Here is a 12827-nt window from a genome sequence, read left to right on the forward strand (position 1 = left end):
CTCCTGTGTGACCTGGGGCAAATCACCTTAATTTCTGGGCATTTGTTTTCCCTCCCACCCTGTCTCATCTACTCAGTTGTGAACTCTGTGGGGGCAGGGACTGTCCCTTAATATATGTTTGTACATTGCCTAGCATGAAAGAGCCAAGATCTTGGTTGAGGCCTCTGGGCACTATAGTAAAATAAGCAGTAATAACTGGAGTATTTCACATATCACGGTTTCTAGCAGCTTCTAAAAATGCTTTACCTACTACCGCACATAGCACTATTCTAATGCAGTCACACTCAACTAACTGGCAGCATTCAACTAACATACTCCACAGTGTGTGTGTGTTTTGGCCAAGGACACTGTATCAAACTCCCATCTTGCAAAGTAGTTTAGGGGAGCCATAGTCTAATGAGGAGAGCAGAGGAACTAGAGCCAGGAAAAAGGGGTTGTAATCCGAGCTGCATCCTTGATTCTGGGATGTTGAGTAAATGATGTAGGCCCATATTTTCAAACCTAGATGCTAAAGCTAGCATGCACTAAAACCTATATATATGCTTCTAAATAAAAGCCTCCTGACATCAAAGGGAGCAGCTCAGCATCTCTGAAAATTGGGCCAATTTTATTTATTTAAATACACCTTTGAAGAGGTTGACCTTAACCTCTATGGGTCAAAATTTTCCCTGATTTACACCCCTTTGTGGAGTTGCATGGGTCATAATCAAGGCAGAATCTGCCCCTATGAATCTTTGTTTCCCCATTCTGTACATTCGCTCCACTGGCTTGTGATGAGGATTAAAGTTTGTGCAGGGCTCTGGAAATGTAAAATATAAAAGCATATCCAGAAGGATAGAAAAATGAGTTCACCCTCCTGGGATTAAAACACATGGTCATTCCAAGAAGTGTAGGAACATAATGTCAAGCTTAAACACAAAGTCATCTTCTCCATTTGAACATAGGTTAAATGATCCCACACCTTATTTTAGAGTTACACCCTAAATGCCTGCTTCTCGAAATACCTAGTTTTTCATGGGTGTTAGATAGCAACATGAAAACCTGTGAGTCAAACAGCAGGCCTGGGTTTGTTTTCACAGGCAGTGAAATAAATGATTGAATGCATCATAAATTATTAAAAGGCTCCATATTAAGAACAATATTTTCTTAGCACCTGTTGTATAGTTAGTGCTCTGTTTGTTTCTCTTCAGAAATATTCAGAAGTTTATCATTTGGTTTTAAAAACTCACTCAGCCAAAACTAGGCTAAAACTCTAAGTGCAAATTCTGAAACTTTGGTCTACAAAGTGTTAGTCAAACAGGTAACCTTTCTTGGTAGGAAGGAGAGTATCTTTGTTTTCCAGCATTTGAAAATCTTTATTTGTTCTTCCTTACTTGCCAAATTCCTCTGCATCACAGTGCAGATGTCAGGTTTATCTTCCTGGCAGCAGTTTCAGTCTGGTATAGAGAGTGAAACAGAAGCAGCTACTCTGCTTGCACAGTTATTTTTAGACATTCTTTAACCTATAAACCTTTAAATTATGACATGCTACAAATTATGTGAAATTTTATAACTCTGAATGACTTATTAGCAAGTAGCATGTTAGAAGTCTGCAAATGGCTCCCACAGAACATTTTCCAGTCCATTAAATCAAAGACTAATTTTTAAGAACGTATAAAGCTCAATCCTGCAACTTTTTTTTTCACGATTCATCCTTGCTCCTGTGAGAAGTCCCATTAAACTGATCCTGGAGGTGCTGAGTACCTGTGGCTTCCATTAAAATTTCACTAGATATGTCATTTAAAGATAGATACTTTTGGTAATAAAGGACATGAATTAGCTGGAGATCACTGTGAAGCAAATGTTTGTTTCAGTGAAGTCACTGTGTATTTTTATGTTTTGTTTTTAACTAAGTTAATTTTGTGAATATTAATATATATGAAAATGAGTGATTGCCAGAAATGAAATTGGTTCAAAGCACAGTACAGTGCAGATAGCCATCATTGTACAAGTTCCCCTGCACATCTCTGCCGTTGCACCTGAATCTTGGACAGAAACACTCTGCAGTTTCTCTTACAGACCTTTTTTTTTTTTTTTTTTTGAGCTGGAAGTGCCATTTATGTCAAATTATACTGAATTGCAGGGTGTTTTTGTAACAAAGTCCACTGCTCACTGAGAGCTCGGATGAGATCAGACCACGAAATTCATTTCTTTTGACCACTTTGAACGTGAGTCTCCAGAAATGAAAGTCTAGTAGTGAATGAACCTGTTCATAAATTTGAATTAAGGTGTTTTCATGAAATCTTCCCAAACAGAAAATCAGTGGCACAAAATTAAGAGTGCAATCGCCATTGACATAAAGGGGCTTTGGATCAGACTTTGTAGGCATAGTCCTACATTTGAGCGATGATTCACCCAGGCACAGGCCTAAGTGCTTTGCTGAATCAGGGCCTTGAAGCCGGCATAGGCCATAAAATTAATTAGTGTTTCAGTGTTAGACACAGGGAATAAAGCAAACGTTCTAGTTTTCATTGCCACACTTTCAGAACTCATCCCTGATCGATATTAAAACGGGTCGAGTTTAGATAATTTTGCATCCAAACAATAACTTCAAAGATTCGTGAAGCTCCCATCTCTTTAAAAAGATCAAATGGAATAAAAAAAAAAAGAAAAACCTAAACTGATTTTCTATGCTCACCTCCACTAGGCTCGCAGCCCATTTCTTGTCTTTTATTTGCTAATTGTGATTCTAATACGTTTTGCATAGCAATACTATGGTGCCTTTGGCAGCACAAAGATTAGAGCCATCTCATTTTTTATTGAACTGGACAAACAGCACCCACTCGCTCTCAGATTGTTCAATGGATATTGGGATTCTTAATGAATGGGACGTTTATTTTCATGCCAGCTCAACTACCAACATTGACAAGATTAGCATACATTTTGGCAACTGCACAAGCACAAGGTGTTAGTAAAATGGGCCTTTTATCTTCGAGTCTAATTTACTTTAGTTATACTCATTAAAAGTGTTTTTTTGCATGAAAGGGATTTCTGTAAGGGACATTCTGGCAACAGCAAGGTCTGCAGAAAAGTGCCTTATTACCGGTATCAACTATTCTGACACAAGGAAACTAGAAGCTCGTTTTAATGAAAAATGTCTATTGTGCCATGAGTGTAAGATAATAACTGATTGTTTTGTTATGGGTGTGGTTAACCACATTTTTGCACGGTTGGTAGCTTTTTTTTTTTCTGTTTCCATCTGCATAGTTTTGAGTTAAAAAAAAAAAAAGTCTTGCATGCTTTATCCTCTTCTGTGGGACTACCTGCATGAAGATTACTTATGGGACCGATTATGACACACTTCATCACACTAACTAGCCCCATACACCACAAGTAGTCCCATTAAAATCAATGGGACTATTTAAGAAGTAAAAGCTTACCTTTACTTCGCCACACACAGTTACACCAATTTAACTGAAGGTGTGATATCAAACTGATTTATTTAAACCAAGTGCACAAGACTGTGTGAACACTAGCTCATTTTGGTTCATCTTAAACTGATTAGAAACAGATTTAAGATAAACTAAAATCAGCCATTCTTAAACCAAAGAGTTTAAGTAAATTAATGCATGTCCACGTGTAGACAATGCCTGAGTAAGAGTCTCACAATCTGGTGCCCTTTGCATAAGGGTTGTAGGATCATGCCCATGATTTTATGTTTTACTTTTTTGTTATTAAAAGTTTGGGACTTACTCCTGCTCCTCTTTGAGCCACTGGTATAATCATCATTGATTTCACTGGAAACAAGATCAGGCTTCCAGTTTGAATAATTCAGAAGCAATGCAGAAAAATGCTTTTTCTTTTACTTAGCCTGCCACCAGACTGAATAAATGTGGTACAGAGGACTAAACTTTTCCACCGAAGCATCAAAATGTATCTCTGATAAAGAACCCCATTGCAAAGAATTAATCATATTTCTTCTAAGATAATAATCAATGTCTCTTTCATGACACATGAATTTTCATAGATACATACCATTTTTGTATATTAATAATATTAAAATAATTGAAACAAGGTGATAAACCACAAGCATTTGACAAGTAGAATTAATTTTTCATGGAACACAGTCATAAAACTGCTCACAAGCAAAAAACATTCTGAGAGTGTATTAAAGAAATGTTAATATCAAGAATTAGTTAAAATAATCCTCTGAAAAGTTTTGTGGTTTGGTAAAATATGGGCCAGATTCTGATACTCTTACTCATGATAAGTAGCACCTTACTCAGAGAGTAGCCTGCAGTTTGAATGGGTCTACACCGTAGTAAGGTACTAGCCAAAGTGGGTGAATGTATCAAAATCTATATATAGTTGTGCACTGCATACCTTTAGAAAACAAGAACCTGATTCTGCACCATTTAAATCAATTTGAGCCTTCCCTTTGAGTCCGAGGGGTGCAGGATAAGATCCCTAATGACAATTTTGGAGTGTCTTAATTCGTGGAAGTATTTTGCTATTTAATAATATGCTATGACTTGAATTAAAAATAAACAAAATAGTAAATACCCTGCTAATTATGAAAAATTGCTTGTAAACAGAGTGGTCCTCAGCATTATCATTAAAATGTTAACAGAGAGAGAAAAAGTTATTATGAAAATATATAGCTTTAATTTGCAGACATATAAACACTTTTCGTACAGTACAGACATATGATGCCAGAAATCAAAATGATGATTAGTTTTAAGCATAACACTTATTTGCCTTGTTTACACAGATAAATTTGATGTAACCATCATACAAAAGATAGTTCGCAGCTCTTACAATGAAGTGAAAATAATGCGTCACTGATAAACCTGCAGCTTTGTTGCAGAGGATGCAGCAAAGAATAAATTATCAAGAAAATATGCCACCAGTCTTACAAATAAGATTTTGGAACTGATCCAAAAAACAAAGCCAATGAAAAGGAGCCAGGAATGGTAGCCAAAAAGGCAGAAATCAGATCTTTCACATGAAATACCAACCGAGAAAGGAGCAATAGTCAGTGTAAACTAAGTTCTAAAATTGCTAATAATGTGCAGTGTTTTTTGTTTTCATCTGACAGATTAGATTCAGAAGTATGACATAAAAATATCTGTTACACAACCAAAGTGATGGAATACTACTGACAGATTGCTGGAAGAACAAAAATATCAACACTTCTGGGACAACTAAGGATTTAGCCATTCCCTTGCTTCCTTGCATCTGGCCCTATTTATTGAGATGGACATGTGGGTATGTGTACATTTTCTGTAAGAAATATTAAGTAAAATTTTTCCATAATAACAGCAAGTGAACTGCTGGAGCAATGGTAATGTGTGTGAAGATATTAAGTCTGTAATATGTGAAAGTCGAAGATGTTACAGCAGTACAAATTTTGATTATATGACAATATTTTGCATCCTTGCTCAACAGGATTTGTTCTTGTTAATGCCTTTTCTATCATACTGTGTAAGTAATACTCGTGAGGTAAAAATTCTGTTTGTTTGACTAGTGCATTTTCTCTCCTCTTCTTTTTATCATACATACAGTGGAATACACATGTCTTTTGTGTAAATATATGTATGTTTTACGTTAAAACCAATATATTTAAATATATTTTGCATTAATCTCATGGATAGTACCACAAACAGTTCCCGGCACAGGAGCATCTGATGCCCTCTAGTGGTTGAAATACTTTAAACTTTTTTCAACTTAAGTTTAATGCATCATTGCCTTACCTTGCTCTCTCTGTATAATCACTGAGCTGATTGGTTTATGATAGCTGCAAATGATGTTCATGTTTTTATAGACTGCTTGCTAGCTGTTAGTACGAAGATTTCATTAAAAAAGCTGTAATCTGAATTTGACTTTAAAAAACCTGTAAACAGCTATTTACAATTATAATATTATTAAGTTATAAATTAGTGGTCCTTCATTGTAACTGCCATCAACATACCCAGTATGGGTATCGTCCAAGGTTTGTTAGACATCAGTTTGGATTGTCCACATGGAAATATTAAATATTAGAAATCTCCATTGGTTTCTTCTCCAGCATATGAAGGTCAATTCTTCCATTTAGTGGGATTTGTACTTCCAAATTTTCATCTGCTCTGTGATGCTTTTTCCCTTTCCATAAACAGATGTAAATGCCCATCCCAGTTACTAAGGTGATTGACCCCAAGCTTATTATTGACAGGGCTACTAAGGTAGGCATGCAAGATGCTGACTCCATTTTTTTATGTGTAGGCTCTATAGATATTTGTGGCTCTTTTTCCTCTATATTAATGTCAGGTTCCTTTCTTAACAAACTTTCAATATAGCTCTCATTGCTCACTGTGTCATTGACAAAAAGGTTCACCATAACTGTGGAATGGAGAGGCTCTGGATAGCCATGATCGCTAACTTTTACAAGTAGACGGTAGAGACCGTAGTCATTCTGCATCAGTGATTCTTCCAAGGTGATATTACCAGTTTTAGGGTCAATTCTAAATGATTCAGGTCGAGGACCTCTTCTACCTATGATGCTGTAAGCTATGACAGCATTCATGCCAGTGTCTTTATCTACAGCATAGACTTCTGTGATGGGAGAGCCAGGAAGAGTAGAAGGAAGTACCAACAAATAAGACATGTTAGACTGAGGAAACAAGACCAGTGGGGGGTTGTCATTTATGTCCAGAAGAAGGATAGTTATTTTGGCAGTAGAAGACATGGCAGGGTCACCTCCATCAACAGCTTCAACCCACAAGGCATAGGAACTTTGCTGCTCCCTGTCGAGGGAGACCTTAGCTCTCAGAACTCCTTTGCCAGTATCTATCACAAAAATATCACTTCCATTTATGACTGAAAGGGCTACCCATCCATTTCGCCCTGCATCAGCATCTGTAACACTGATAACTCCAATTTCACCAAAACCTGGAAAGTTTTCTGGTACAAAAAAGCTGAAATCCTTATTGATAAATCTAGGGCTATTGTCATTTTTATCCAACACTGTGATGGTGACAGTAGCTATTGATTCTCTGGGAGGCAATCCAGAATCTATTGCTTTAACAGTATATCTGTATTTCTCTTTTTCTTCTCTATCCAATTGAGTGGAAACTGTAAGAACTCCTGTGATTTTATCTAAAGAAAAATATGAAGGGGCATCAGGCCCTAGGAAATAGGACACTTTCCCTCTCTCTCCACTGTCAGCATCCGTTGCATGCAATTTGGTCAAGAAAGCATTGGGAGCATTATTTTCTTCAATAGATAATTCTATTAGTTGTTGAGGGAAAACTGGTGAGTTATCATTATCATCCAGAACCTGCACTTTAATTATCTTGTTTACATGAAAGCCTTCTGAGTTCCATGCAACCACTGATATTTCATAGAGCTGCTGCACCTCATAGTCTAAAGGCCTTGTAGTCTCTAATAAATATTCATTGTTATATGGTTTATATGGTGACAATCTGAATGGCCCATTGCCATCCAAAAAGCAATCCACTTTATATTTTTCGTCTGGGTCTTTTATAGTAAAAAATGCTATTGGTGTGTTAATAGGCTCCAATTCTTTCAAGTAAACCACGCCTTCTACTTCATTAGCTATAAAACGAGGGACCACTTCAGGGGGTCTCAACATGACTTTGATGATTGACACCAGCACAGTGATCACAGCAGGGATACAACCAGGACCATTGGCCAATATGGTCAACCTATGCAGCCGGGGAGTGTCACCATCAATCTTACTGGAGAGTTTGATGGATCCTGTGCTTTCATCCAGGTTGAACAAGTCTCTGGATGGCTGGAAGACCTTTTGGCTGTAAGAGTAGCTGATCTGGGCATTGGATCCCAGGTCCATGTCCACGGCGTGGATGGTGGCCACGTGTGTCCCTGTGCTGGAATTCCCATAGACGGTGATGTTGAGCTGGGAGTCACTGAACTGGGGGCAGTTGTCATTGATGTCGCTGATGCCAATGGTGAGGGTGGCGCTACCCAGCAATGGTGGGGTCCCCCCATCCTCTGCAATGATAAGGGTGACATACTCCTCCCTAGTCTCCCTGTCCAGGGTCCCCATCACAATCAGGTAGGGGGTCCTCTCCCCACTCTCATTCTCCTCCACATCCAGGGTGAAGACCCCATAGTCGTCCTGAAGGCGGTAGGTCTGGACTGCATTGGTGCCCAGGTCGGGATCGAGGGCTGGGTGGTCTATGGCCAGGCGGGTGTCAATGGGGGCGTTCTCGGGCACCCAGAGGTGCATATTGGGCACAGGGAAGCACGGCGCATTGTCATTGATATCGCGGATGGCAATCTTCACCTTCACCAGGCGGAAGTGCTCCTGGGGCAGCACCAGCACATCCAGCAGCAGCAGGCAGGGCTCTGGGGATAGCACTGGCGGGGAGGCGGATGAGCCGGCACCGTTCTCCAGGCACAGCGCCTCCCGGTCGATCTGCAGGACTGAGGTATACAGCTCCCCTGAGCGGTTGTCCAGGCTCACGTATTGGCCACCCAGCCCTTGGGAGGCAAGGCTGAAGGAAAGTGCAGGCTCCCCGCGACGGGACGGCAGCCCTTCTGCCCCCTGCAGTCGCAGGTCCTGTGCCAGGCTCCCGATGAGCACCCCAGCTGGCAGCCCCTCGTTGAGGCTGTAGAAGAGCTCAGTGGCACGGCTGTAACTAGCGAAGCAGTTGAAAGGGCCGATAAAGAGCAGGAAAAGGAACAAGTGCTGGGGAGAGAAAGGCACAGGGGGTTAGAGAGAAGCCGCCCCTGTTTTGCACCCATACAGCCCACCTTGCCCACAAACCTCTCTGAGATGAAATACACCATCTGTACCCGAAATACAACCCCCAACTGGACCCCAAATATACCCCACCTTCACCCTAACTACATCACTGTCTGCACCACAAATACACCATCTACAAACCAGATGCATCCCCATCTATGCTCAAAATATGCCTCCAACTACCCCAAAATACATGACCATCTGCACCCCAAATACACCACCACCTATTCCCTAAATACACTGTTATATATACCACCACCTACCCTCTCAGTACATCACCATCTGTATAACAAACACACCATCTACAAATCAGATATACTCCCTTCTATGCCCCAACTACACCATCACCTACATCCAAATACACCACCAGCTACTCCCAAATACACAACCATCAGCACCAAGTACACCAACATCTACTCCCCAAATACACCATCTGCACTCCAAATACATTGTCTACCCCCCAAATACACTATCATATATACCACCACCTACACCACAAACACACCACTACCCACACCACAAATACTTCCCCATCTATGCCCCAAAGACATCACCATCTGTATCACAACTCACCACTTATCCCCCCAAATATACCACCATCTGGGCCACAAATAACACCATACTTTGCACCTCAAATACACCTCCTCTGAACCTTCATCTGCACCCTAAAGATACCACCATCTGCATTCCAAAAACACCAGTCTAGACCCCAAATATATCATAATCTTACTCAAAATACACCATCTTCCCCTCCATCTATAACTCATGTTCACCACTACGGGCATTCCAAGTACCCAAACATTTGTCCCCAATTACACCACCAAATACTTGATCTCCTGTCCTCAAATACACCCAAGCCATCTGCAATATCTGTTCCTCACACGCACCCATAGACCACAAAGATGCATCAAACGCACCCTCTGCATCAGTTACACCGCTATACGCATCAACTATGCCACCCTCTGCACCCAGAAACCGACACGTGCACCTCACACCCCAGAGAAACCACCGACACCAAACCAAACACAGCACGAGCTGTGCAGCAGGTGCATTTTCCACTTCGCATAGACAGTCCGCACCTCCCTCAAACGGGTCATGCACCCCAGCTATCGTAACCAAATAAACCCTGCCACAAATGCACCTGTTCACCTCCGCTGGCCTTGTCATGCAGCCGCGTGTACACCAGACCACGCACCTCGACCCTGGCTTGCAACAAAGTTTACCAGCAGCCTCAAGAACACTTCGCCCAGAGGGGCGGGGGGCTCCCCGTTCACCTTACCCAGAGCTCGGGGCTCAAATTCCCCGTTGAACAGAGAAGGGCTGATTGATCCCCACCAGCCCGCGCCTCCCTCCGGAGGAGTCACGGGCAACGCGAACAGAAGCGCCAAAGAACTTGGCGGGGGGGGCCGCGGGCCGAGCTCTGTGCATTTGGAAACTGACTCACGTAAGTTCGTCCATCGCCTCCTCGGGGAGTTCTTCCCCCCCCCCTTTTCAAGCCATTCTCCTTTCAGTTTAAACGGTCCTTTGTAACCAATCAATACCCGCCCCAGCTTTCGTTTCCGTGGGTAGAGATGCCCCGGCCCCCCGAGCCCCTGCATCGCTCTCTGCGAAGTTTAGCTCGAGCTGTAGCGAGGCTTGGATTGGGGGGGTTTGCTTTTTCCGCTTCTCCTGCGCACGAGCTTCCAAGTTTGGTGGCTGGGACTGCGGGGGGCTCCCGGGCGCACATCACCTACCTGCAGATGCCTGGGGCTGCGGGGGCTGCCCCCAGCCCTGCATAGATGCCCCATCTCCCGCTGCCGGCGCCTGTTGCTCCCCAGAAGCCGGCGTGTTCGCAGGGCTTGCGAGCGCCTGCCCGTCCCTTGGTAGTTCATTCCCACTGAAAACCGCAGTCATTGGGCTCCTGGTGGGAAGGCAGCAGAAGACACGCCCCCTCCCGGTTCATGCAAATCAAGGGGAGCACTTCAGCCAATGGTGGCAGGCGCATCAATTAACAAAGGGCTCGGACGGGGGAAGAGAGCGGAGCAGCTGGCCGCCTTTGCTCCTGGCAGCGAGGGCGAGGTACAGCTCGAGCCCCGCGCGGGTGCAGGAGCGCAGAGCCCTCGCGGTGGTGACCCGCGCGCTCCGCCAGCCCAGCGCTGTGCTGAGGGCCGGGCTCACCCGGAGGAGCGCCGGGCGCCGCGAGCAGATGTCTCCCAGCAGATCGAAACCCTTCCCGAAGGAAAACGCCGTCAGCAGGCGCCAGCGCGGGGGAGCGCGCTCAGTCAGACCTTTTCCCGGGGCGCGGGGCAGGATCTCAGGGCACAGAGGTGCAGAGCTAAGTGGGGGGCGGTGGAGGCCGGGAGGTGGAGGAATAGCGGATCCCCAATACAGGGCGTCGCATGTCCTGGGAGTCAAGTTCAGCTTCCCCAGAAAGCCGAGGCTAACGGCCGCAGTCGTGCGATCTGCACTGAAGCGCGGCGGATCGGCTCGGGGCGCTCACCATCCCAGTCTAAAGTCATCCAGCTGCAGCAGGGATGCTGTGGTAAGTTCAGCTGAGCTCCCAAAGCGGGCGGGCGGGTGGGAAGAGGATCCTGTAAAATGGGGGTAAGAGCAGCAGCGTTTTGTCCTTGCTTTGGAGTCTTTCCCTTTTGGTTACAGAACAATCAATCGGTTGTGAATCAACAGTCTCATGGGAACAATCCAATTTCTCTCCTCTCATGTCTCTGACCGTGTTCCCAATAGAGTTTGATTTTTCCCTGGACTGCTCTCAACAGCTCCTTTTTCTGCTTCACAATAGAGACTCTGGGCCTGATTTATAGCATCCTTTTCAATTAGGAGGTAGTTGACCTCCCAGCACCAGCCATCTAGCTGCTCCCAGGGACCACACTTCACCAGGCTAAGAGTTAACTTGGCAAGAGAGGAAACATAAGCATATCAGCACAAAGGGTTTAGCTGATACCTCGTTAAAAATAGTATTTGTTTTTCCTTTGTAAAGAACTGGAGTCTGCACAAATCTAGGAGTAAAGACATGCTTAGGTTTAATCCTCTAAAACCAGTAGTTGGACCAGATCAACACCTGGCTGAAGAATAGCTAGTTGAAGTTGAACCCGGGAAGATAGACACTTGGTTTTGAGGAGTTGGTAACCAGGCTGCAGTCTCCATTGGTTGAAAACGACATCCACAGTTGGTTAAATTAATCCACTGCTGAGTACTCCTGGGTTCCTCACTAAAATTTCATAGAGCAGCAGGTACTAATAATGCTTTCTACGGCCTCCAGCTGGCTGAAAGAAAATTGCCTGGCCTCACTGGGTATGTCTACACTGCTATAAAAAATCTGCAGCACCCAGAGTTAGACCCCAGATCAGCTGCCTTCGGCTCTCATTGCTTGGGTTGTGGGGCTAAAAATTGCAATGTAGAGGTTCAGACTCAGGCTGGAGCCTGGGCTCTGAGATCCTCTCCCTCATAGGGTTTCAGAGCCCTGGTTCCAGCCTTAACTGGAATGTCAACACTGCAGTTTTACAGCCCTGCGCCCCAAGTTCCGCCCACAAGTCTGAGTCAGCTGTCGGGCCAGCCACAGCTGGGCTGTGGGGTCTTTTATTGACATACCCATTAATCCATGTTTTGGTCATCTCCCAGCTGGACTACTGCAGTGCAGTGTATCCAGTCATGAAGCTTTTAAGAACCTCTAACTTTTACAGAATGCAATAATGCATTTCCTCAGCAACACAGACTACTGAAAGTACGGCAAATCTGCCATCTGCTCTTTCCGTTGGCTTTCCATAGACTATCAAGTCAAATTCAGGACCTCTCTGTCTTTATCATTTAGGTGCTGAATGATTGGGGCCCAAGATAGCTGAAAGATTTTCTAATGCTGTATGATGAGGACCCCAGTCGGCAGCTACATTTCTTAGGTACAATGGAGCTGTCTACTACAAGAGTAAAAGCTAGATTGTGTAGCAGACAGAGCTGTATTGGTGGCCAGCCCACCCAGGCTACAGTCTCGTAGGATCAAAGAACCGCGTCAAACTTCTCCACTTTCCATGCAAGGTGCAGGTCCTTGACCTTGCCTTGAATAATAAAAACACTCACAGCAAGCAGCACA

The 12827-nt window shown here is 43.7% G+C and overlaps 1 protein-coding gene across 1 annotated transcript; it reads right to left on the reverse strand.

Moving 5' to 3' along the window:
• Nucleotides 1-4635: 4635 nt before the first annotated feature.
• PCDH20 (protocadherin 20) lies at nucleotides 4636-10617 on the reverse strand. The gene is made up of 2 exons (XM_067562715.1): nucleotides 10480-10617; nucleotides 4636-8689 (listed from the first exon to the last, which is right to left on the reverse strand). Exons 1-2 carry the CDS (start codon nucleotides 10615-10617, stop codon nucleotides 6011-6013), a joined length of 2817 nt encoding a protein of 938 aa, XP_067418816.1. The 3' UTR covers nucleotides 4636-6010.
• Between the last annotated feature and the right edge of the window lie 2210 nt (nucleotides 10618-12827).

This window comes from Emydura macquarii, unplaced genomic scaffold (assembly GCF_026122565.2).
Source record: "Emydura macquarii macquarii isolate MOO-44397 ecotype Brisbane River unplaced genomic scaffold, CSIRO-AGI_Emac_v2 contig_2473, whole genome shotgun sequence".
Lineage (NCBI taxonomy): Eukaryota > Metazoa > Chordata > Testudines > Chelidae > Emydura > Emydura macquarii.

Coding starts and splice junctions, on each gene's coding strand:
- PCDH20 (XM_067562715.1), bottom strand. CDS start 10,617: ATGAACTACCAAGGGACGGGCAGGCGCTCGCAAGCCCTGCGAACACGC. Junction 8,690..10,479: donor GCAGCCCCAGGCATCTGCAG/GTAGGTGATGTG, acceptor TTCTCTCCCCAG/CACTTGTTCCTTTTCCTGCT.